Source organism: Microtus pennsylvanicus, chromosome 7 (assembly GCF_037038515.1).
Source record: "Microtus pennsylvanicus isolate mMicPen1 chromosome 7, mMicPen1.hap1, whole genome shotgun sequence".
NCBI lineage: Eukaryota > Metazoa > Chordata > Mammalia > Rodentia > Cricetidae > Microtus > Microtus pennsylvanicus.
The window spans coordinates 12141863-12169241 of record NC_134585.1 but is presented as its reverse complement, the minus strand read 5'-3'; the positions used below and the strand labels follow the sequence as shown (position 1 = coordinate 12169241).

Here is a 27379-nt window from a genome sequence, read left to right as displayed (position 1 = left end):
ATTTAAAAACCTACTATATAATAAGACTCTATTTTTCATTAATCCATGAAATATTTACTAGACGGAGTAGAAAAATAGAAGTTGGAGAAATGTGAACAGTATTTTGTATAAATCAGTAGCGTGGTGAGAGAAGCCGTGAGTGAGATGATCTCATAGAGGCCTGGCAGCAAGAGAAGAGTTAGGTATGGGGCACAAGGCAAGAGGGCTAAGTAGAGAAGGTAGCTGGTGTGATTTAAAAAATAGCAGCCTTCGAGAGACTGAAAGGACAAAATCGTGTTAGACATTTAGGAGCAGTGCAAGGATTTAGCTTCTATTTTCTGGGGCATTAGAAGCCATTAGAGAATTTTGAGCTGGCATATTTTTGAAGGATAATTTTAGCAGGTGTGTTGAAAATAGACTAAGGCAGAGTAGAGTCTGCAGCATGAAGACCATCTGGGGATTTACTGCAATAACCACGAGAGAATTGGCACAGGCCAAGCTGTTAAGACAATTTTTAAATTTATCCAGTCCTGGTTATATTTAAGATATACTCTTTTCTAATAAATGGGTAAGATGTGTTAGGGATTGGATAATGATAAATAATAAGCTTAACACTGGTAAAATGGAGACCAGTTAAACTGATGAAAGAAAAATAACAAGAAAAATGTATGGAAAGACCCTCCGCCTGGCTCCTTCTAGTCAGGGCTCGGTTTGAGTCACATGACGTCCGTGAGTGGTGCTGTGGAGATCAGGGAGTGAGTTTTTGAGTAGGAAAGCAGTGTAGATGGTGATTGCATGTTAAGGTATCATGAGTCAACTGCATACACAGGACTCATAAGACAATGGGAAGGACGGATGATAGAGATTATGCCATGGAAACTAGAAAGTTTGAGCAAGGAGATCAGAAAGGAACATAGATTTGAAAGAAGTCAGCCAGAAGGCAAGATGCTCGGGAAGTGAGAGGAGCTGTATGAGGAGGGAATGTTCGGCTGTGAAATGGTGCTGATCTTAGTAGCCAGAGACTGAGAGTAGAGCTGAGTGGTTGGTGACTCAGTATCATACAAAAGCTTGTTCCTACGGTGCTGGAATTAAAGTTTCTCTGCAAGTGAAAGCTTCTCACAGTGGCTGTCATTGTGAGACGTTGTTTGTGATTCTGTTATGTTCATTTTTTTGTTTATTTTCATAACATTTCCCTTCTGTGTTCCTTGCTGGACCAGTGCATGTCTGTATCATGTGTAATTTCCCTTGCTCCACCCTGTTAAGTGTTCCTGTGCTGACTTCAAGGATTGGCAGTTGACATTTTCTTGCTGACACACTGATACTGTAATTGGTACTTTGACTTGCCTCCAAGAGACAAAAATAAATAAATAAATAAACCTCATAATAAAATGTTTGGATTGTGTTGCGCATACATTTGAAAAGCTGGAGATATGCTCTTCTCTTCAAGGTGGGTGATCTACATGACATGTGGCTAATCCGTGCCAAGCATAACATCACAATTACCCAAATTAGCACCCGCAGTAGCGTAAGATGAAGTGCAGGTGTAGAACATTGGACTCAGCTCAAGTGGCTGAAGCATTTAATCACCATGACAACAGTAGTAATTATGGTCATATTGCAATCCTAGAAAATCTACATAGCAAAAAAATGGTGAAATTAACATCTATGAAATACAACAAGAATATCCATGGGGAACCTGTATGTCTCCCTGACAGCTTTGAAGGAGCCCTACATCTTTGAGCATTGGTAAATGTTTGTCAGATTTAGGACCACATGCATCCCCAGCCCTTTCTTTTCTTTTAACCTAGAAACAAAGGCAATGAAAACACGACCAGGAACAAGCGAGACATTAAAACAGATGAGAATGATATAGTCACACTTGAACCTCTAAATCTCATGTACCTCTCTGACCATGAAGGTAGACTCTCTTTCCTACTAATTACCTAGACTGTGATGTTTATAATTAATAGTCCCATACTCACTGAACATGGGTAATTTCTTTACCAGCTCATGATTTTAAACTTGATCATGCTTAATCATTTCCCTGAGTCTATTTACTTGCATTCGTTATGGAATATGTTGAATATGTAGGCTACACTGTCAAAGGTGGTATTAATAGACTGCTGGATTACTCTGAGTTCTTCATTGCTTCCTACAGTTGAAGAGTTCAAAATTTTCCATTCTTTCCAGCTTATTGCAAATTCAGGTTCTCAAAGGAGCATCAGAAACACGTGGTTGACTTGTTAAGGCAGGTGCCTGAGCCCCTTTCTCTGAGGTCCTAATTCAGGCATAGTGTGACATAAAAAAAGCCACAGATAAACATTTCTAGTAAGTTTATGTATGAAACTGAGGCCTCTGTCCGGGATGACATTTAAAGGGAAAAAAGGCTAAAAGGTATGATTCCACAAATCAAGATTTATAGAGAATGAGCACCATCAACTAGAGGCCAGAGTTGTATTTACAAAGTCAGAGCTTGTCGCTCTAACAAGATCCCTAGTGAGTCATAGACACATTACACTCCAGAAGCACCAAGTTAGAGAACTTGAAAGTTTCAGGGCGATTGAAATGTGGAGTAGACTCATGTTTATGCATAGCCTGATAAGCCACTCTTTATCATACTCTTCCAGCCTGACCAGGAGTCATGCATAGCAACGGAGTTTAGCAAACACATTGTTGGGAGAAGCATCTAACATCCATGAGGATCTCCATTGCTTATAGCATTATCCAAGACATGGGCAAGGTAGTAGAGGAGGCTGTGATGGAATGGTGTCCTGATCTCAATAGGAATTAAGAAATTTCCCTTGGAAAAGTTGACCACAGTGTCTCAGCAAGAAATAATTCATATTCAGTGAGATGGTTTTGCTGAAGCAGACCTGGCTGCCTCTGTCCCCTGAATGTTCAGCTAAGCAGCAGGCCAAACCACAGGGCCAACTAGCTTTCCATTCCCAGTCTTCTTTAGACTGCTATTTTTGTGGAGTGAAGATGGTGGGTGTAGGAGGAGGCTGTTTATTTGTCCCAGCCACCCAGAACCAAAATAACCACACATAAACTATATTAAGTAAATCACTGCTTGGCCCATTAGGCTCTAGTTTCTTATTGGCTAACTCTTACATCTTAATTTAACCCATCTTCATTAATCTGTGTATCTCCAAGTGGCTGTGTCTTACCGGCAAGATTTTCACCAGTGTCCGTCTCAGGTGGAGGATCCTTGGCCTCTCCCTCTGCCTCTTCTTTCCAGCATACAGCCTAGCTCTCCCTGCCTAAGTTCTGCCCTATCAACAGGCCAGGAAACCTTAACCATCCTCCTCTGTCTGGCTCCCAAATTCTAGGGCTACAGGTCACACAAGCTGCCATCCCCAGGTTGGTCCATGCTTTCTGGGAATTTGAACTCAGATCATTATGTTTCTACTACAGAAGAGTCTTGAGCCATCTCCTCAGCCCAAGTACCACATTCTAAGCAGTGATTCACATTTTGTCCTTCTGTGCTTTGGGTGTGGTGTTGATACCTATTCTAATAGGTAGGAGAGGGAATTCATGGTAGTTCTGGCTTGATTTTCCTTACTGAGTATAAAGTTCCAGAATTTTTCATAGTCATTTTTGGTTGATAATGAACCTTCTTTGGAGAGGTGTCTATTTATATCCTTTACCTATATTTTAAACAAATATTTTTTCTTTTTGAGTGTTAGGGGCAGCTAAATAAACTAGCCATCACTGCTTTATTTTTGGTGATAGAAATATATTTACAGAAAAAATAGACAATTACTTTCTGGTAGTGTTTTCAATAATAATGGATTATTGTTGAACGAAGATTTTAAAAGTTGTTTAAAAGACTCTGTAAATTCTCTGCTGGTATTCTATAAAGTTAAGTAAGCTTCCTCTCTAAAATATAGTATATATGTAGAAAATCTTGATTAAATATGCACACTGCTAGAACAAAGAAATAGTTGAACAAAGTCGATTATAAAATCAATTATGGTCTCCACACTGAAAACGAACCATCCCAATACAAAATTAAGGAAACTTCCTTATGTGTCAGAGCATAATAAAGAATAAAATAATTAGTGGATGGGTTATCTAAGAAAATGGAAGTTTGCATAGTAAAATCTATAAAGTTTTCTGAACCTACATTAGAACTTCACACTGCTTACCTGGGGTTTAAAGACCAAATGAAAAATATTTTTTAAAATATTTAAAAGAAACATATTTGACTTACTTTGATTTTAACCTGGTACTTTTCTTTAGTATGGAAAATTCACAAAGTCTTAGAGAGTTAACTTCACTTGTCATTAGAGAGTTCATTGAATTCAGTTTGTTTGACTTGGCCATCAACTTCTGTGACATCTAGCTAAATTTTTGCTCTTCTTTATTATTGTACTCTATTATTCTTTACTGGTCAGACTTCAGCACATTGATTTTCCCAGGGTGGATACTGTGATTCAAAAAGATGGCAGTTGACTTTTCTAATATGTGGATACTTAGAAATCAAGTAGAAAACACACACAATTTATTTAATAAGTCCTTCAAGGACTGGTTTGTAGAAGAAACTTACCTGTGAAATAAAACCTCTATGTGATGTTTTTTCTAATTGTCATTTAGTGTAGTTACAAGAACCTTGTGCCTTTTATTGAGTTTTTTAATAGATTTAGAGGTGAGGAAATGGATTTAATTTTAGAGCTACAATCACTGATAATTATTAGAAACAAAACCACATTGCTTTTTTCCTACAAATTCATCTATGATATTATATATTTAAAATACTGTATATCTTGTTATAAAGTATTTTAAGTACATATGGAATGCTTCATTAAATCTGAAACCATCAGAAAACAGAGAGTATAATGTGTCCCATTAAGCTGTTTACAATATAAACACAGTTTGACTTCAAACAGAAATTCAAAATTATAGGAAAGAATGAAGTCATTAGAAGCTATGCTCACAGCAGATCAACTCACCAGCATTTCTATAGCCTTTTCTGATATTAAATACGCTGAAGAAGTCCACAAATTATGTATGAATTGACTGTGTCCCATACTTGGGAGCCTGTCAAAACCTGTGGTTTGGGGGACATGAGGAACAGAAGCAGAGTAGAGGAAAACACATGCTTGGTGAGCAGCAGGAGGGCTTTGAGGGGATGGCCTCTGAAGACCTCATGTCACCTTAGTCTTTACTGCAGTCTCAAGGGAAAGAAATGGGAGGGCAAATGACAAGCGAATCTCCTCTCTCTCCTCTAGGTCTCCTGCCTTCCCGGCCCCCCTTTCCTCACTTTCCCTCTGGAACAGACTAAGTTCTACATTCTTTATCAGATTAGGAAAGATGAAAGCAAGAGAAGGCTTGTCTTGTAGCCACATTTCTAGTGCCTTCGAGAGTCATCTGTTTTGAAAATGTCAGTTATTTAATTTCAGATGGCATCAGTGTGATGGTCTAAAAATGATAGTCTTGCAGGGTTAGGAAGGTGTGAGCCTTTCTCACTTTTCTGTCTGCTAATTGGAAGTGCTGGTGATTACTTGGTCTTTATGCCTTATCACCTGTTCCACCTGATCCAGTCAACAAATCCTAACCTCATTTGACCTCAGTAATATGACCTCCATTGCTTGCTAGGTTTTTAGGTTGTTAGCATTTCTTTTTGACCAGCAAAGAATACCCTTTGCCTTGTGACAGATTCTCAACAGTAATTAAAAATAAGCTGTCCCTGTTTTCTGTTTTTGTTTAGTCTTTTGCATAGATGTGGCCATTTTCCTGTGTTTTTATACACATTATCTATCTATCTATTTATCTATCTATCTATCTCTATCATCCATGTACCTTCGACCCTCTGTTTCATTACGTCTTTGTGAGTGTAGGTACATGTGTGAGTTAGTGTCATTTGGAGGACAAGAGATGGCATGTGGTGTCATCTGTCACTCTATGCACATTCTCTGAGGAAGTATTTCTAGCAGAACCCAGAGTGTGTGTGTGTGTGTGTGTGTGTGTGTGTGTGTGTGTATATATATATATATATATATATATATATATATATATATATTTGGTTGGGCTTGAAACCATCAAGCTACAATACTCCTCTTGTCTCCCTTCCTTTGAGATAGAAGGCTAGAGCAGAGGGCATGCAAGAACTCCCCAGTTGCTGGGTAGATTCTGGGATCTGAACTGTGGTTTTCATGATTACAGAGCATTTTTAACTGCTGGTCCATCTCTTCAGCCTAAATTTCATACTTTTATCTCAGATTTAAAAATATTACATCTCTCTGTAAAAATAGCATGCATGATACTCGTAATTTAATGAAAAATAATAACTCCTTTGTAAGCGTAAATCTTTATGCAATGTCTATGGCATAGATGAAAAGTATTAATTATTAGCTATGTAACTTGACTCATAATGTTCAGGTATCATAAAAACCCTGTTGTTGAATCTGGGAAATTATAAGAATCTGGGAAATTTGCTAAACCTCACAGAGTTAGTATCATTTGGCGCCAAGATTTTTAACATAGACCTTTGTCTTTAAAACCTATGCTACCTATTACTACACAATGATGGTTTCAAAACTTAGTGGCTTTAAACAATAATCTATAATTCCATTTAAACATCTATAATTCCATGGGTGCTTTCAGTCAAGTTCCATACCAAGCAGAGGCTCATCCTTCACTACTCCGCCTGCTAGGACTGTGATGGAAGAGTTGTTAGCAACGTAGGATTAAGGAAGCAGCCAAGCTTACTCAGATCACTGGAAACTACTTATTCTTTGTGGTTATAGCTGTATATTCTTCAGTGACTTGATTGCAATCAGTTGCAGGCCACATATAGTTCCTAATAGCTCCACACAGCTCCTGGCCCTATGTGTGCCCCCATGTGCCTAAGCTGGTCTATCAAAGTCATCAGGCAAAGAGAGAAACTCACTGAGGTAGTCACTCAAAGCTCACGTAGCACATGCTCTGTAAACACCTCCATGGGAACTATCTTCCCATCACTTCCTCACCTGCTTCCTGTTACAGGCAAGTGACAGGCTCTAGCCACACAAGGGCACCGTACGGACAGAAAGTAGAGATATCCCAGGGTTCCGCGCGGCGCCGTCCTTCTTGTCGCAGCCGCCGTCGGAGAGGAGCAGTCACGGCCCTGCTCTACCCCATGGCCGTGGGCCTCAACAAGGGCCACAAGGTGACGAAGAACGTAAGCCAGCCGAGGCACAGCCGGCGGCGCAGGCAAAGCACACCAAGTTCGTGCGGGACATGATCCCGGAGGTGTGCGGCTTCGAGCCCTATGAGCTGCGTACCACGGAGCTGCTCAAGGTGTCCAAGGACAAGCGCGCGCTCAGGTTCGTCAAGAAGCGGGTGGACACGCACAAACGCGCCAAGAGGAAGCGGGAGGAGCTGAGCAACGTGCTGGCAGCCACGAGGAAGGCGGTGGCCAAGAAGGATTGGTCCCCTCCCCGTTCTCAATAAACGTTGCTGTGGTGCAAAAAAGAAAAAAAAAAAAAAGCAAGAGGTAGGCCTCACAGTGACTACTGAATAGACTGCTCAATTGAAGGATGCTTCAGCTTCTCTGAATGGAGCTGTACCCTAGCAAGAGGAGGCAGCAGGGCTGCTCCATGGACTCAGCTCCATGGGGTTCGTTCTCATTCCTCACTGCCATGCTGATTTCAACTGCTGAACCATCCTCAGTGCTCACTGGCTTCCGGAGGTGATTCTCTATTTCTAAACTTTTGTACATGGAATTTTACAAAATGCTTGGCCCACTATCTATTAAGTAACATAAAGTAAAAATAAGTATAAAAATGTATTATTCCCTAAAAATATGTACATTTTAGTGAAGTATTCCATTTTGTCATGATTTTTGCTCTTTTATGATATATAAATGATTTAAATTTCAGCAAAAGCATAATTTTGCAAAGCATTATACTTTTATATATGAATTTTCATTTAGCTACTTTTTAATGGGGAGGCATCATTATTCATCTTTAGAAAGAATGGCAGGCTGCTAACAGCCTCCTAATGTTTAAATCACAATTCAACTAATATTCTATTAAAACATTTTTAATGAAGTTGCTAGAAACAGGTATACTTCCTCCGACAAGACTTTGTGTTATGTAGATATGCTAAGTACAAGTTCCTATAGAACTTGTCTCTAAACCAAGAAGAAATAAAGCCAGATGAAAGATGATTTCTGTGAACATCCCAGAAAGATATAGGACAAAAGGTTTGTGCATAAGAGGAGTCTTGTTTTAGTCTGATGATCTTGAAATCCACTCCCTGTTTCTTTGTTTTGTTTTTCTCGTAGAATAACATGCGAGAGAAAGCAAAAGATTCTGTGAGTTTGCAGTATACCATTTTTCCAAGGGGTAAAACTGGGGAAATATTATTGGGGAAGCTGAAGGGATTCATAGTGGTTGGAGACCTTTGGGTAATTAATTGATCGTGGCATCATCTGGGAGGCTCTATGCAATGTATATATTAGAGTTTGGAATGAGCCCAGTCACTCCATTATTTCCTCTCTGCACAATATACTTTTTAAGCTTCATAAAATTAGGTTAATTAGAAACACAAAGGTCCTCTCCTCCATCCTGAGGCTTCCTCGGTATTTTTAGAGAGTGATCCATTTGCATTACAACCATTTACTTAAGGAAATACAATGACTCGCAAATGAACGGGGGATATCTGGTTGTGAGCCACACTTCTAAACACACTGTCTCTGTATTACATACATGCATGCGTATTATGTGTCCCTGTCCCAAACATCTCTTGTGACCAAAGGAAGCCTCCACTTCTAGAATGAGTTCCATCTAACAGATGCTGGTCAAAGGGGTCCCATGGTAATCCCTAAACAATCCAGGCTATTGCCAAAGCTTTTGCTTTCTCTCCACAAACAGATAATAAGGCCTTGTTGCTGAAGACAAAACCTCCACAATTCATTGAGCATAAAGGAGTTGAGCTGGTACCTACCTAGAGCTTTCATCCCTACTGATTAATGGTCATTGTACTTTGTAAGCTAACATAGGAAAAATCTGCAATGGTGAGCTACCTGCAAGATAGGCTGGTGCAATGGTGGCGCAAAGCTTGTCGGAGTAACCAACCAATATCTTATCAGATTTCAGGACCACACACACCATGCAATGGAGTCCATCCCTAGCACTTCTTGGGTATCCCAGCACCTGATACTGAATAGGTGGGGGACCTAGGGGAAAACCAAACACTATTGGTCTGTTAAAGGAATGTAGAGATTAATGACTCCTAATGATATTCTGCTATACTCGCCAGTGTCTTGTCAGCCATCATTAGAAAAGCTTCCTCCTACATGATGGGAACAAATACAGAGACCCTCAGCAGGACAACATGCAGGAAGTGAAAGACCATGGAAGATACCATCCAAAATGGGTTGTCTCCATCAAATCCCTCCTCTCAGGGCTCAGGGGACCCTGCCAAGGAGGAGGAAGAAACCATGTAACAGCTGGAGGGGATGGATGATACCAAGGAAATAAGACATTGTAAACACAGCAGGGCTCATAGAGACTGCAGCAGCATGCACTGGAGCTGCAAGGTTCTGAGTCAGATGGGTTGCAGCGATGAGAAGGGAAGTGAACACATGCTCCCATAACTACCCCAGAAGCTGTCTCCAAAGGATAACCGCTGCAAATGGAAAATTAGTTTGCTTTGGTAGAGTCTCACTGGGTTTACAGAACACTCTTAAAGGCAGGTCTCATGTTAAGTAGCAGGTGGCCAACACAAAATGAACTCAATAGCACTTTTGGAAAGTATTTGTCTCACAATGCTTTGAAAGGACGTTGTTGTGGTTGTTGTTGTTTGCTACTGACCTTTCAGGTCTTTGGACTATGTATTATGGTGTCCAGTCTATGTTTTTATGGAGTTCCCATGTGTGTGAACATGTATATGTCTGCATCTGCTTGTGTTTCTTGAGCTTTCTTTTTGGCCCTTTTCCTTCTGCTTGCTTGCATAGTCCTATTCGAGTTTGTTTGTTTGTTTTTTGTTGTATTTTAGTCTATTATTGTTCTTACATGCCTGTTTGTTTCCTAAGGAGAGAGAGAATGGTTTGAGTTTGGATGAGAGAGGTGATGTGAGGAGGTTCTGGAAAGAGGCGAGAGAAAACTATAATTCAGAATATATTGTATAAAATCTATTTTCAATAATAGAAAATGCTAAGTATAAAAAATAAGTTAACCCAAAAAAAAAAACATTGTCCAACCCTGAATTGGCAATGGTAAAGACAAAAAGAAAAGAATGCCATTCTGTCCTCAAGATATTGTCTCATACATTTAATTATGTTAGCAAACACACAAGGGTGGCTGAAAAAAAAAGAATAAACGGATATTTGTTTTTAAGAAAAAAATAAACTAAATACATCTGTTAAAAGACAAAAGACCAGCACCTGCTTTTCAAAGCAGAAGCACACACTGCAGTGTTGGAGGCCAAAAGAGACAGCTGGCCATCCTTCTCAGTGCGTGAGAGCATCTTTTGGGCTTATTCCAACTCTTGTTGGTGTGCAGATGCAAAAACAGAAAAGTGCTTCAATGATAAACATACGGTTTAGGGTAGACATTCCTGTCTGGTTATCGTGACAATTCTGCAGAAGAAACAAAAAGAAGATAACATCTAGAATTTAGGAAGGTGTGAAGAATAATTCCAACTCTTGTTGGTGTGCAGATGCAAAAACAGAAAAGTGCTTCAATGATAAACATACGGTTTAGGGTAGACATTCCTGTCTGGTTATCGTGACAATTCTGCAGAAGAAACAAAAAGAAGATAACATCTAGAATTTAGGAAGGTGTGAAGAATACGGGCATTAACAAAAGCAGTTCACTTACAAAGAAAGGCCGTTCCTTTCAGAGTTTCCTAGGCAGATTAAAAAAACATTTAAATAGGTGACTGATAGATCTGACATTCTGTTTCTCAAGCCCAGGTTCATATTTGCGGGTTATGTAAGATGTGTGTTCTGTCTTAGGCAAGGACAGGCAATATCTGAATATTTCCATTGTCTTCTAGTGTTTAGAAGAGCTCATCTTTATATTCACAGTCACATTTTTTTTATATGCTGTTCATGCAATGCGATAGCTCAGATAGTGACCACTCTGAGCCATCATCCACTCTTGATTGGCAGGGAGATCATTACTGTGTGGGGAAAAACAAATTTGAGCTGCATCCCTGCTGTTCGCTTTCAATCTGTAAAGCACATGAGGTCTTCTTTCAGAGAAGAAATGTTAGAAGCACACTCTCGTTTCCATATTTATTCAAGAACTGCCTTTTAAAAAGAAGGAGACGGAGAAACCAAGCATTAAAATATAAAATCATGAGAGTCTGTCGCTACAGTTGAGCGCTCCAGACCTATCTCAGAGATGAGCGGCTACCGCTGTGTGTCGACGAGGTAGCATTAAGATTTGTGCTTCCAGAATCTGCTCTGACATGTAAGAACAAGATGCACCTCTCACTGTGGGAAATCTTGCTGCTCTTTTAGCATCTTGCCCCCTCCTCCTCTCTCATTTTCAAGTTCTCTCTTTTCATATCAGAAGTCTCACGGAGTGGAATTTGTATCCTGCTCTGCGGTTACGCTTCTTTCCTTTGTTCAGGATAAAAAAATTCAGTGATAAATCCTGAGAGAAGAGATGGACGGGGATGGGGGAGATTCCGTGCTGCTAAAGAGAGACAAGGTGGCACTTTGCAAGGGTCTGGAATCCTCCCCACCCCCTGCCTGCATCTTCCCCAAACACTACTGACAAATAACATAATGAAGATAGATATTTGCAGCTTTGGGATGCTCGGTGCGATATTGAATGTGCTCTGCCTTGGCAGAAACGTGTCAGGCGGTAGGGTTTAAAAGCATAATCCTTGCTAAAGAAGGCTTTTGAGTAAAGCGTGGTTGTAAATAGCTGTGTTTGGTTTGCAGGTACAATTCTGGTGGACAACATGCTGATTAAGGGGACTGCTGGAGGACCAGACCCCACCATAGAGCTCTCTTTAAAGGACAACGTGGACTACTGGGTGTTGTTGGACCCTGTTAAACAGATGCTTTTCCTGAACAGTACCGGAAGAGTTCTGGACAGAGACGTCAGTGGCTTTATTTTCTTTTCTCTGTCCCTGTGCTATAGCTTTAGTATCATTTAAATGTCTACATGCACTACCTATATAATAGCAAATGTTATTCATATAATTAGATTTTATTTATTGGACATAAGAGCAACAGAAAATATAACTCCTTGGGATAAGAATGAGAAGGGAAGGAGGCATCTGTGTCTGAGGGAACCAGTTTAATACTCAAGAATTTTGTCCTAGCACTCCACAAAAGAACGGGCTACAAAGAAGTAGGAACTTTGACCCAGGAGGTCTATCACACAGATCCCAAATCTTTTTCCCAACAGTGTGAAAGTGAGGGTGCTGTTTGGCTTTTGGCTTGAGCAAGGTTAGAAGTAAGTGTGTGCTATCTCATTTAACCAGCACAGTTAGAACTGGAAGGAGGAGGCTGGACCTATGTTCATATGACTGCCAAAAACCCAAAGGCAAGCCAGAGCCTGGGCAACGTTCTTATTCGGCCATTATCAGACAGGGAGGCAGAAGCATTTCATAAAGAACAGCTAAACTACTAAAGTTGTTCAATCCATCAATTCTGAAAGAATAGACAAAGTATTGAAAAGATCGGTGTCCCATCTCAAGCACAAGTGTCCCCCTATTTCTTGGGAACAAAGAAAAGAGGGGAGTCCACAGGACCCTGGGGTAACTGAAGCAGTGTAGAGAAGCGTTCCCACCTCAGAGTGCAAAATTCCAAGCTCTGAGGATGCAACTAAAGCAGAGCTGTCGGTCATTGCTCTGTAGCTTCACGACCCCCTATCCCAGCAGGATACTGAGTACCTGACCCCTTCATCCGACATGGATGCCACACGCAGTCTGTAATAGCTTTCTCTACTTGCCTTTAACTAGGTTCACTATTTCCTGTAGGATCTTTGGCTCTCGGATTCTTGGGAATTACCCCCTTGCCTGCGGCACTGCTTTTAGGGCTGCACTTATCCCAGCAGAAGTCTGACTACACACCCACCTGTGCTAAGACATTCCCACAGCCCTACTGACAGGCAGTTTGTGGAATCAATCAGGGCTTCCGTTCCATTACTAGATATGAACTGATGTGTATCACTGTGGAATTTCAAACTTCCTTAGCATTATTTATCTCTCCCTCCTCACTCTCCCCAGGTAAACTCCACCCCACGTTCTTCCTTTCCCTATTCATAGCCCTTGATTCCTACCGCATCCCCTGTCCCCTCTGCCCATAGCTCCTTCTCCCCTCTAACTCTTTCTATGTCCTGGCTTCTGAGATGTCTTCATGTTATAGATGCACATTTAAAGATACAGAGCTAAGATCCACACTTAAGAGAGACCATGCGGTCTTTGTTTTCTGGGTCTGGGCTATTTTACAGTATAATATTTCTAGTTCCATCTATTTTCCTGCAAACTTCATGCTTTCATTTTCTTTGCAATTTAACAGACTTCAATCTTGTAATGTATACCAGTTTCTTTATCCATTTCTGTCAACGGCATCTGCAGTTTTCATTATTCTAACCATTGTGAACACAGCAAGTACCTCTGTACTAGGATTCAACATCCTATATGCTGATATGATTTGGCCAAGCAGGGGAGTTGATGGCTCGTGACATAGACCTATCTTTATTGAGACCACACACACACACACACACACACACACACACACACACTGATTTCTGCAGTAGCTGAACCAGTTTGTACTCCCATCAACAGTGAATGAGAGCTCTCCTTTCCCTGTACACTCACAGACATTTATTATCAGTTATCTTGTTGATCTGAGCCATTTTGGCTCACATAAGATGACATTGCAGTTAATGTACATTTCCCTAATTGCTAAAGATGCTGAAACTCCTTCAGATATTTCTCAACAATTTCTCTTCCTTCTTGTTAAAATTATCCATTGATATCTGTAGTGCATTTTTTAAATTGGGCTATTCTCTTGAAATTAGTTCTTTAAAATTAATCTCCCATCAGATGAATAGGTACATTTTCTGGGTTTTTCACTTGATTGATTTTTTTGTTCTATTTCTTTCTTTATATATGACATTATTTATCAATTTGTAACTTTTATTTCCTGAAAAAAATGGAGCCCTATTTGGAAAGTCCTTTTCCTATTCCTATATCTTCCAGGGTAGTGCATGTATTTTCTTCTGGAAGCATTAGCATGTCCAGTTTCACAGTGGGGGTCTTTGATCTGTTTGAAAGTGATGTCTGTGTCAGTGAATGATATACGGTTAATTTTGTTCTTCTACAACTGGACTTCCAGGTTTTCCCACCACAATCTGGTTGAAGATGCTATCTTTCCTACAGTGTGTATGTTTGAGATCTCTGTCCAACATGAGATGGCTATAGTTAAGGGAACTCATGTTTTGGTCTTCCTTTTTTTTATTTCATTGTTTCATGTTTTTGGTTTTGTGATAGGACCATGTTGTGTTTACCACCATAATTTTGTAAGATAGCTTGTCATTTGGTGTGGTAATCGTTCCGGAATCATTCTTTCTGCCCAGGATTGCACATTTCTGTGGGGTCTTTTGTTCTTTCATATGAATTCTAAAATATTTTCCCTATTTCCTTGCAGAAAGTTATATGTATTGATTTTTTATTACATTGAGTCTTTAAATTCATTTTGGTAGAAAGATCATATTTTCACAACATTCTACCAACTCATGAGAACTGGCAGTCTACACTTCTTGCTTCTTCCTCCATCTCTGTATTCAGAGACTTAAGTTTCTATCATAGAAGCTTTTCGCCTCATCAGTTATGTTTATTCATATATATGTTGTTAAGCTATGATTAGATGAAAGAGTTCCCATGAACCCTATTTTGCAGAATGTTTGTTATTGACATATAAAAAGGGTACAGTTTTTTTGTAAGTTGATGTATCATGATGATACGGTTTAGCCAAAATTTTTATTGTCTCTAGAAGTTTTGTGGTAGAATGTTTGGGATTTCATATCTAATATCAGCAGCAGCAAACAGGATGAGATAACTGAGACTCAGCAAGGACTCACACATGCAGCAGCAATGTGGCTTCTGTTTGGGCCTGGAGGGTTCGTGGGTGGTGAGGGGTTAGGGTCCTTCTTCAGACAAGGCAAGAAAGCTTGTAATTTTGGTCCTCACATGGGACTGAAGTGGCAGTGTAGGGTGAAGGTCTTGGGTCAGACTAACCAGTGGCTATTCTTAACCATATTCCTTGCTACCAGTTTCTACTAAAAAGCTGTAACAACTCATTTGAACAAAGTTAGAGTACCTGTTTATCACATTGAGATGACATTTAATATGATAATGTACAATATATGTGAATACAGATGCACATATATTAAATTTTAATTAATTTAGAATATATCCCTTTCTAAACTGTAAATACCGATAAAGCACACACTATTATAAAGGAGGTAGTTATTGTGAATGAAAACCAAACTATGCTTTCCTGTTCAACATGGAGTATTTTCAGAAATATAATTCTTGAGGTTGTTGCCAAATAATTTGGTTCATTCATATTATGAATATAATAAGCCATAATAAACAATATAAATGCTTTTTACATCCAGACAGACCTGATGATAATGTTTGATTCTAGAAACAACTGCCAAGGTCCATGCTACAGACATTGGCTTTGCATTCATTCAAAGCATTAAAGAAAAAAAAACTGCTAGAGATATGTTTTAGAGGACACAAATCTCCTGTATTTTAGGCATACTATAATACTTTCCTAAGATTTGAAAAATCAATATTTTGGCCAAAAAAGCAGAAAAATAACATCAAATAAACACAAGTAGATACAGGTGAGTATTAACAATAATGAATATTAAGATCATGATAAATGTTTTTAGAAAACTGTTGTACTTCCAGAAGAAGCCAATCTGGTCCTGGTCCCAGTCGTTTTGTATATCTGCTTCTATATTTCTTGGTCTGGGCCCCTGTGATGCTGTCTGTCTTTCTCTACGCATCCTTTACCCTCTTCCCCACAGATCAGCTTCTTCTCTGCCTTTGTATTCTTTATTGTCACGTGTTATTCTAGCTTTTGATGTCCATGCCTCCCAGCTCCACAGTAACAGTTTTCCTTGCCTTCCTTGAATATTTAAATACACACATTTGTGTATTTTAGTGTGATATTTCAATACATGTATACAATTTCTAATGTCAAATCCAAGTAAAAAGCACACACACACACACACACTCACACATACACAAACCAACTTATAGGAAGAGCAATATTTAAATTGTGGTCCTGAACACCAGCCTCTGTTGCCAGCCCCCACCCACCGCCACTAACCTTCTCTCCAATTGGTACTCACTATCTTCAATTCCAACCTACTATATCTAGGACATTCATATCTGAGAGAGCACCAGTACGTCTCTTCACCTATCTAACTTGATTTCCATCACCATAAAGCCCTTTAAGGCCTTAGTTTTGCTGTGTGATAGAGTGTCATTTCCTTCCATGTCTAAGGAGTTTCTGTTGTGCCTATGTACCACATTTTCTCTATCCACTGCTCTGTAATAAACACCCAGAGTAAATCAGTAGTTTTACTCTGAATACTGAGTGTAATTCCACAGCAGGTATAGGCTTTTCTTTGATATGTTGAGGTCATCTTTCCTCTGATAAATATCCAGAAGGGGGATAGCTGTGCCTTGTGCTAGATCCAGGCTCCCGGAAGCTCCACACTTTTCCCACACTATTTGCGTTAATTTGCCTCCCCAGCAAAAGGGTGTGAGCAGTCCCTCTTCAATTCTCAGTAGCACTTGTTACCTTTTGTGTTCTTTTTCAGAGGCATTCTAGTTGAGGGAAGCTTCAGTGAGGCTTGGACTTGCATTTCCATAACTAAACTGACAGAATTTATCACCTCTTCAAAACTTTTTTGGCCATTTGAAGTTTCTTCTGAGATGTGTCTATTCATAATTTTTGCATATTTCTGGTTGAGTTTTTTGACTTTTGTCATATTGAATCTTTTGAATTCTTCATATATCCTGATATTAACATTTTGGGGTAACTACTTGGCAATCTCCTATTCTATTAATAAATGAAACCTATACTGCCCTGTTGCTTTTCTCCTTTGCAATATCAAATCTTCTTGCTTGATGTATCCTATACCCATTTGTAAGACTTTGCTTTTGTTTCCTCTGCTTTGGGGAATATTATCATGAAAAGAAGTCACCATGCCAATGCCTTCAAGGTCAATGTCAAAACTCTTTCATTTTAGCAGTTAGCTTTAGAAACTGTACCTTCAGACCTTTGATTCATTTGGAGTATTTTTATAAATTTGAGGGAAAGAGTCCAAGTTTCTTTCTTTTGTAATGAATACCCAGTTCATAAGTTGACTGTATTTATTGATTTTTTTCGAATTTTGATATGAAGACCAACTAAACAGTCATTTGTCTGAATGAACTATAACACAGAAGAGAGATAAGGCCATGCCAAATGTGCTTCTTCTTGTACTTGCTTTTTAAGCTGCAAATAATGGAAATGTTTTCTTGAGATAGAAGTCTAAGTCAAGTCGTGTGCTCTCTGCTCGCTGAAGCAATTCATGATTCCATCTTTGTAGAACCATGATTATGTAGAGCACAAAGTAAATTTAAATGTAAATAAAATATCTCAAAATTTAAAGTTTTAAAATAGGTTAATTATTTTAATAAACGTTTTATAGGAAAATATAAAAAATTACCAAGCTCCAAATATTTGAATTTGATTAGAAAACATTTGTTAAGAGGTTGAATAAATATGAACTCTTTGTTAATTTTCAAACATTGATTTGGCAATCTTTTTTTTCTCTATTTTCCTTTGTGTTCAGTTTGGTTTTTGCTTCTTTTTTTTTTTTATTTTTGAGACAGGGTTTCTCCGTAGCTTTTGGCTCCTGTCCTGGAACTAGCTCTTGTAGACCAGGCTGGCCTCGAACTCCCAGAGATCCACCTGCCTCTGCCTCCCAAGTGCTGGGATTAAAGGCGTGTGCCACCACCCCCCGGCTTGGTTTTTGCTTCTTAAGCAGGAGAAACTATAAAATCACAAGTCAGAAATAAAAATCAGTATATATATTAAGAAATTCAAGAGTCTTTGAAAGACCGGAATATATCATAAGACCAGTCAGTATTCCCTAATCACTATAAAGAACGAAATGATCACTGTTGCTACATAATCAACAGATTACTAAAAGACACCTGGATCTGTTCCAGTCATGCAATATGTATCTCAAAACTCTTTGCAAAGATTGCAAGCCCTTGGTCAGAGACAGTGATGACCAAAGAGAGCCCAGGACGTTCTTTGTTCCTAACTTCAGTGATGACCTGAGAACCCAACGCCTCCTGTTTTCTGAACTTCAGAGTTGCATCAGGGTTTTATCCATTCTGGGCCAGCTGTGATGAATGGCCAACTCGCTGATTAGGTTTGCAACTACATCCATCAGAATCAGTTGTTTGTCGGTATTCTTTCCTCTCATTTGAACCCAGGACAACCTCACTGTTCTCTCAACCATCAACTTAAATAGATGCTAAAGTTGATTGAAAATCTTTAAAATTCTTTGAGAAATTCATCTTTGTCAACACTTTATCTTGAACATAGACACTCTATTTTTTCAACTTTTGTTTATTTACCTATTTTTGGTTTTATATCTCAACCAACATTTTCTCTATCGCCTCTCCTCTTAGTCCTCCTCCTAAGTTCCTCTCCCTCAATCCACTCCTTCGCATTTGATCCTCTTCAGAAAACTGGCAGACTTTCCGTAGAGATCAGCTAGCCATTTTTACTCCCTCCTCTCAACGCTAAGTTCTTCTTGTCTCCATCCCAAATTCATCTCTTCTTTTTTTATTTTACTACCATGTTTGTGATACAAGGGATGAGTTCTCACCAAGTAACAAGGCACAGATCCAGAAATGCTATGTGAATAGAAATCTGATACTGGTATGTAGTTACATATTCTATACTTCATAATCTTTACCAGTCTGTTTTATCTTCATTATGACTTATTTACACCTATTTGATATAAATTTTACAAGACTATTCCTTAGTATTCAAAGATTAAATCATATTAATTTTAATCAATCTAGAATTTGGCATATATAATACTATTAAAAACTATGAAATATCTATAAATTTTTATGGTTTTTCAAATTGGCATTTTATTTCTTAAATAACTCCTATATTATATCATTATTCATTAAATTCAATTTTTGAAGTAGACAACATTAGGCAGTCATTTCCTCTATTTCTTCATTTGCAAATAATTTTCAGGGCTGAACTATATAGCCCAGTGGTAGACTGCTTGCCTACAATGTGTGTGGCCTTAAGACCAGGCCTCAGGCCTCAGAAATGTGAAATATAGATTTCTAAAACACATTTTATTATTTCCCTTTTTATGTAAAACACCAATAATTCTTCATTCTGCTGATGAAGTAAGTAAATCCACAGGCAGAGGTAAGGGGACATGACAAAACCATTCATTCCTGTAAGAATTTGACTCACTTCTTAGTACTCTATGAAAAATAAGATCAAGTCTTACAGGTTTGCAAAAAAAATTTTCATTTAAGCAATGAAACTTCAAGCCATTAATCTTCAAGTAATAGTTTCTAAAAATAGTAACTTCCTTTTCTACCACAGAGGAGGGTTACAATCCACAGTGCTGGCATCAGTGACTTCTTTTGTGCATGTTATATTAAGTGACTTATTTCCCATCTTCTTAAATTACAAAATCCTACACACTTTGCAATGGTTCTTCTTTACGTCATCCTCCCAATACTACTTTCCATAGATAAACTTCATAAATTGGGTAATTTATTTCATTCCTGCTACACAGGTGCACGAAAACACAGACATGCAGATATGGTTTTGAAATACTCCATAATGGTTTCATTTGTAAATTCAGGTGTATATGAATGTGATCATTTTAAATATACATCCATCACAGTTTATATACATCATTATTTGTTTCACTAATAGAGCAAGTAAAGAGAATTCAGTATGGAAGAAAGATTATCAAAGAATTATATGGCTGACTTTTGCCAGTAGCTGTGAAAGCTGAGCCAAAATTCCCCTAACCCTTCTGTAAGCATTACAGGGTCCCTAACTCTCCAACCCTGCCACAAGCAGTACAGTGTCCCTAAACTCTGATTAATCAACTCAGTGCGACTATACTTGATGTATTTATGAGTTTTCTGTACAGGAGAATAGAATTTATTTCAATACAAAATTACACTGTGCCTTAAATATTAGCCATAGGGAACTCTTCACTTCAGCGTAATCCACAGTGGTTGGAATTTATTGCCTACTAAGTTTATCCATGCCACTAAGCATTGCATGGGGAGTTGAAGTTGAGAATGACAGCAATTCCAGGTGACTTGTTTATATCTAATTTACGGGTAATCAGCTGGACTGAGGGAGGTGCTTCACAAATACTGCATTTAAATCCCTTTGAAAATCTGTGATCTTTCTGTCCCATGTAAAACTGCAAGTGAAGGTAGGTGGTTTCATATGTCTCTCTTGAAATATTTAGAAGAAGAATGATGCCAGACAAATAGAACTCACCTGATTGTCTTCCAACAGTTTGCCATGAATAACAGTGGGCATATTTACTCTAGTATTTTTATTTTTACAATTAAAAGAGACAGAGTCTTCTCTACTAGCCCATTAAAGCATCTGTTTAAGGCTGGAAATAAAGACACAGGGGTTCTTTAAGTTCTTTCAGGGATTCTTCCTGTACAACCCAGTCCTTTAAAACTGGTCTTTTGCTGAAGTTTGAAGGTGTTCAGCGTGAGTTTGATGGTAGGCTCCTCTGTTGCATTTGATGATGTTTTATTAAGAAGCCCTCTTATAAAACTCTTTAGACTGGCAACCTTTTTGTCTTTTCTTACTTCTGAAAGTTGCCAAATTTTCTCAAAATGTACTTGCTCTATTCCCTGCTCACCTATAAAATAGAATCTACTATCTCAAGTTCTTATGATTCTGCCATTAATAATTATTATAGGGTTTACATTAGTGTTACAACCTCTGCTTTTGGCATGTAATTGTAGCTCTTAGCTATCATTCTTTCATCGGTATGTGCTCATATTAATGTCTGTAGTCACAGTATTTAGATGATTTTTGCTTATACAAATTTGGGGGCTTACATGTGTTACTGCAAAACTGCAACATCATTTATGGTAAATGATTGAGACGATTTTATTCTTAGTCATGGTGCTTATTATTTGCTCCTGTGATTTTTGTGTCACTCGGACATTCTATAAACACGACTTCACTGTTCACGTTGATGCCAGAGTGACATCACAATACAGAATGGTGTCACAGCTAATTTTAAGAAGGCTGCCATTTACCAGTTCTGTTCTCCTTGTCTTTGTTTTCATTAAAGACCCTTCTAATCAAATAATATTTTGCTGCAGTTTAAACATATTTGCTACAGCATTCTTCTCGTCTCCATGTGTGGCATGTAGTTATTTACATGGCGCTTTCCTCAGTCCCAGGCATCATTAACTTGTCAACCAATTAGTTTAAGTAGCTTGTCATATAATCCAAAATTATTACTTTATATTGTATGGATTTCATTTACTTTATTTTTGTGGATGGATTCAGCATATTACTTTTGATCAGCATAGATGCGCTCATATTATAAAGTAAATGTAGTTTTCTGATTTGTGTACAATAGTGATCTACTTAGGAAGTTGTCAGACATGGGGCACATGGTCAAGAGTGAGGAAAAGTATGGCTAGTGAAACCAGCCCTACAGACGGACAGAAAAAGGTGTTACATGGATCTATGGCACATGGCAAATGGATGAATAATATGTTCATTATGGACTTCTAAAACATGACAAAAGATAACGTTGAATGTACCATAAATAAAGAATAGAAGCTTAAGGTTTTAGGAATTCAATGTTTAGTGACTGGAAGATAGTTTATATCTGATAACTGTTCATAATAAGTTTCCAGTTATGGGTGAACGTTTATGACATCAGTAGTAACATCCCCTTAACATTATTGGAATCTCACGGTCAGAGTTAAGCAGGTAAGCACCGGAGATGTAGTAAACGTTCCCTTGGTCATTCAGACAGTATCTCTGGAGACAGCGTGAGAAAGGAGGTGGTTTAGCTCTGACAGCCTTTATTCATCTGTCCCAGGCACAGGTCAGCTGTTAGGTGGAGGGTAGAACTAGTGTTCTAGAATAGTACCTCATGATTGGAGGGGGCTTACAGTCTCATCAAGGGCCACAGATTGAAACAATCATATAAAACTCATAATACGCAAAGTTGGGAATGAGAAGTACAGTAAACAAAAAATTAATCGTAGAAGTTGGAAAGATGAGGCATAGTGGAGACAGTATTTAAGATGAGAGAGCTCCCTAAGGATTATTCTGACAAAATAGAGGGCAAAGTCGATGAGCCTGATACCATAGGAAGTGGTGCATATAGAAGAGATGAAGGACAGACACCATTTATGGGTTTACATGTGCAGTTTCAATTTGGTTGGTTTGTGAGTTGTTCTTCTTTCTCATATTAATTTTATCAATATTGTCCCCATAATGAATAAATGAACAAACTGTTATAACATCTCTCATACCTCAGAAGTTTGTTGATATTTTGTTAGAAAAATAATAAAGTTAATGCGATTACATTTTCAGACTTTATAAAGAAAATAAATTTTGCCCAGCAAATCTCAGTATTGGTCTTTGGTTAATTTCATCAGCAAAATTCTATGATGATAGTCGTACTTGAAACCTTATATGCTTAGATATGAAATTAAACAATGGAATAATCTCAATTATCTTCTCTTTTAAACCAGGGCAACACTGGTTTTTTTTTCCAAGTCTGTCATAGTGCAAAGAGAAAAAGTAATTGAATTGGTCGTGTGTTTTCAGTGCCCAGCCCCTGACCAAAACTGTGTTTAAAAAGATGTCATTTCTTCCTGCAGCCACCAATGAACATACACTCGATCGTGGTGCAAGTCCAGTGTGTCAACAAGAAGGTGGGCACGGTTATCTATCACGAAGTACGCATTGTGGTGCGGGACAGGAATGACAACTCACCCACGTTCAAGCACGAGAGCTACTATGCCACAGTGAATGAGGTCTGTGCCCTTGTGTTGATGTATGTGTTAGCTTGTGGTCTAAAACTGTGTGATTCCATTATAATAATGACCAACGTGACCTAGGAGCGATAAGAGTGTGCTGTAAGAACTAAAACTTATAAAAATGCATTCTAGTAGATTATAATAGCATTCCAGAAATTCGTGTTGCCATAGAAAAATGAAAATGACTATTTTTTTCATGATAAAATATATTGAAAGGAGATCTTGAGAAAATTCAAGGCGTGCTACTGACATTTATGTTTATTGAAAAGCATTGGGCAAAATGTCTTCAGATTTATGAAATGATCTCACTAGGCATCAGAAGAAATTATTTTTGTGAAGCTATGTAGAGTTATTGACTAATATTTCTTATTATTAATAATAATATTTTAATTTTGTTGTTTTAAAATATTCTCACTCCATAGACAAGACATCTATCTCCCTCTGGCTTCAAACTCATGGCAATCCTTCTGCCTCACCTTCTCAAGACTCAAATTACAAGAGTGAGCCCAGTAGAGGCTTCTTAGATTTTAAAGTACATTACTATGACACTCATAAACTTCAAACTGAAACCACAATCATATTCTTTTAATTTTCTTTAATTATTTATTTTTGCGAGACAGGGTTTCTCTGTAGCTTTGGAGCCTGCCCTGGAACTAGCTCTTGTAGACCACGCTGGCCTTGAACCCACAGAGATCCTCCTGCCTCTGCCTCCCAAATGCTGGGATTAAAGGCATATGCCACACTTCCTGGCCTTATTTTGTCTTATTTTTACTACAAATTCTTATATATAAACAATGATGGTGTTTTGAAAATATCTTAAAAGTGATATTATTGATTTTATTAAAAATTAATTTTTATTGTCTTATTTTTGCCTTTAACCAAATATCCCTCTAATCTTCTAAGTAATGGTTTCTCTATTAATTTTGTTTTAGACATTAATCCAGAAAACACTTGAAAAATAATTATAATATCACTTCCAGCATACAATATAGACACATAAAAATTAAATTAAGTTTTGCTATTAAAAACTACACTAGACATATAAACTATTCTTTTCTTCAAAGGGTTTCCTCTTTAAAATACATATGCTGTATAGGAAATCATTAGTATATTTTGTATATAAACACAAAATTCATACTTTCAGGCCAGCAATCTCTAAAATCAATCAAAACATGTTTTGCTTTGGTAAAAACTCCTGTTTGTAAACATGGGGTAAAATTAAGTGGCAGATGGTGAAATAATATTTCTTTAAAGTACTTGAAGATTAAAAGTTTAGCGTGTTGGTCAGGGCTTCACCCTGTCTTCGAAACCCTTGCATCAGGTCCTGCGGTAGCCACAGATTCTCACTAGTTCCCATGCCTCTGCCTCAAAGTTCATTTTAAATGTTCTCTTTTTCAATATCTGAAGTACAACATTTGAGTTAGAGTTTGCTGTCTTTGATTGCTGACTTGGCTGATAGAAACTGATAGGCGAATTATCTTAGGCAAAGCTCAGCTTATGCAAAAATCTGTTTTTAGTTCACATTCATTTTCTTCCTGTTTCCTCTAGTGTTCGTGTTTTCATACTGAAATTTAAAACGCTCTTAATTCAATGTTTAGAGCATTCTGTATCTCCTGATTACTTCCTGTCTCTCCCACGATCCTTTCACAGTCTTGCTGGAGAATAATACTTCTCAGATACAGTTCCCTTCACATCACTCTGCTGCTCAGAGACTGCGTCATTTCACATTGCCATCAGGGCAAAGCCGGCTCCTTTAGTGAATCTTCAAGGCCTGCATAGTCTCATCATTTGTCCGTGCTCTTCTCATCCCATGTTTTGGCTAATTGTGCCTCACCTTGTTCAAATTGATTCCTCGTGTCTCACAGGCATCTCCACTGCCAGGCTTATGTTCTGTCCAATGAGTTCTTTCTCCTTTATCATCAGAATTAGTTCAGGATCTAGTTTCCTGAAACCATGTTCTCCTAGAGGATTCATATTTACCGATCATTGATTTATTTAGACCCTAAAATCACACAGCACCTGGATAACTGAGTGACATAAAGTAGGGACATGGGACATTTTTGCCCATTGTTTTGAACAACCCCGTTTCTTCTGCAAAGTTATTCAGTGTTTTGTGTGTGACTGGCAGCTGAGATAAGCCGGATCCGCTGAATCTGTATTTGGTTGTGTAGACTGTGCACTTGATGATCATACCCACTCCCCCTGATTTTTCAAATGCTAACTGTGATTCATATTTATGTTTTTTTTTAAATCAAGGCTTTGTTTATACTTGTCTAAAATATCAAGTGAAAAATTCTGCTGTTCCATCTTTTATTTATCTGAGTAGTTCTGTGATGAAAGTCACTATTCTAAGGAGGCAAAATTTGGATTTATAAGTGTATATGTGAATATGTGCATGTTTGTGTTTATACATATATTATACATGTATATATGTAGGTATATATATGTGTGTGTGTGTAAGGTATATGTGTATATTTGTGTATATACATATGAACGCAAAATGCCATCTACTATGTTACCTCTAAACTTAAAAGAATTTATTTTGCTCTGACCAAGATTATAAACATGTAAGATATTTCTCTATTTTCTCATTTAGTACAAGGTTGGCATACTAAAAATCTTGATTTAAAATTCATTCAGGGTTTAAGAAATTGTTGATGTGATTTTATTTGACACTACAAAAAAATGCAAGACACGAATAAAATCACAATCACAGATCTATAAAGGAGACTTTCCAAGCTCAGATAGTCCTTTTCCCTCCTAAGATCAAAATATTGAGTCCTGAGCAGTATCTACAGGGACAGAAAATGACTCAGAAACATTAGAGTTTACTTCCAAACCCAAAACCTTCTTTGGTCTTTGCTTCACTACTGACTAATAGGCCATGAGGTAGACTGGGGTAAGCATATTTTTGTATATCTGAACCAGAAATAAATATTAAGGCTTATACTTAGTGTACTGTTAGATGTAATTTTGATCACAATCAGTACATTTACAAATATTTTTGAATTCTAGGTGCTAATAATCTTTGGAAGCATGTTTTTTCTAGTAGTTTGTCAAAAATTTACCAAAATCACTAATCTTTTATTTAAATTCTAACTAATGATTATGACAAATGGTATAACCTCCTACTTGAAAGCAAAACATAAGACAGTACAGGGATTTTTCATCCTTTTAGGTAATTGGCAACTCAACAAACCATAGACAATTATATCATTAAGTAGTTATATTGGCTGATTTGAAAACTAAATTGAAGCATAAAATTGTACTTCATTCTTAAGCTAATTCAGAATATAGACTTAATCAACAATAATGTCTTTAAAAGTACATATATCTATACCCTAAATTTCTTTATGAACCTTCTACCTCTTAAAACATATTTACATATATCACACCCCCAAAATTCCTTTTGAAATAACAGACAGAAAAATACAAGTAAATACATAAAAATTCATGCAACATATTAGCAATTTATTTTTTAAAATGTAAATATTGCACTGTACTAAGATGCATTGTTGCAAACAAGATTATAAGAGTCAGGGGAACAGGATGTCTGCTATGAGATTATTGCATCTGTTAGAAACCTTACGGAGGCTATAAATACTGGACCAAAGATAGTATCAATTGACATGCTAACACAGACAGGGGAAATCTCACTGGTCTCCAACCCTAGACAAAGAACTACAGGCAACTAAAAAATACTGTGAAGGGGAGATAATACTCTTTCCCATGGATAAGACCCTAACTGGTTATTCAATACCAGTGGTCAGCTCTGAAATCATGTGCATGCAAGTTACATTATGTGGACTGAGAATATCATTAGGATATGACAACAAGTAAAGAAGAAGAGGCCAGAGGCCTTGAATTTGAGAGTCAGTGGTGGATCAAGATTGGGGGGGGGGGGCATTGGAAGGGTTGGAAGGAGTTGGAAGGAGTTGGAAGGAGGACAGGAAAAAAATTCTGTAATTAAATTTTTATTTCAAAACAAAAATAAAACTCACCAAAATTATTCTTAAATCAATACAAGTTTACTGAGATGATAAAATAAAGAACGCATATGTGGAAGTCAGAGACATAATGATGACAAATCAAATTAGTCACTTAATGTGCCTAAGTATATGAAATAAATTGGACAGTCTCTGAAAGAACAATCTTTACACTTTTACACAATCTATTGCAGCTGGGGAATAAAATCTGTGATTAGTAAATAATGACAATACACATTTCACACTCAGTGAGCAGAAAGTCTCTCTTGCCCCTGCAAAAGCAGGAGAGTCTGGACTCACAACTGTCTCTATTATAAGTCAGAAGTTTAGAGATCTTA

General features: G+C 37.8%; 1 protein-coding gene and 1 pseudogene across 5 annotated transcripts in view; both read left to right on the top strand.

Moving 5' to 3' along the window:
* The window catches only part of Pcdh15 (protocadherin related 15), a 595973-nt gene that overhangs the window by 249264 nt on the left and 319330 nt on the right, over positions 1-27379 (top strand). For all 5 annotated transcript variants that reach the window (XM_075979991.1, XM_075979989.1, XM_075979992.1 and 2 more), the window contains exons 4-5: positions 11864-12024; positions 22897-23052. In XM_075979991.1, the coding sequence (XP_075836106.1) occupies positions 11864-12024; positions 22897-23052 (317 nt within the window). The remainder of the gene's footprint in view (positions 1-11863; positions 12025-22896; positions 23053-27379) is intronic.
* Positions 1667-7413, top strand: LOC142853525 (large ribosomal subunit protein eL36 pseudogene; annotated as a pseudogene).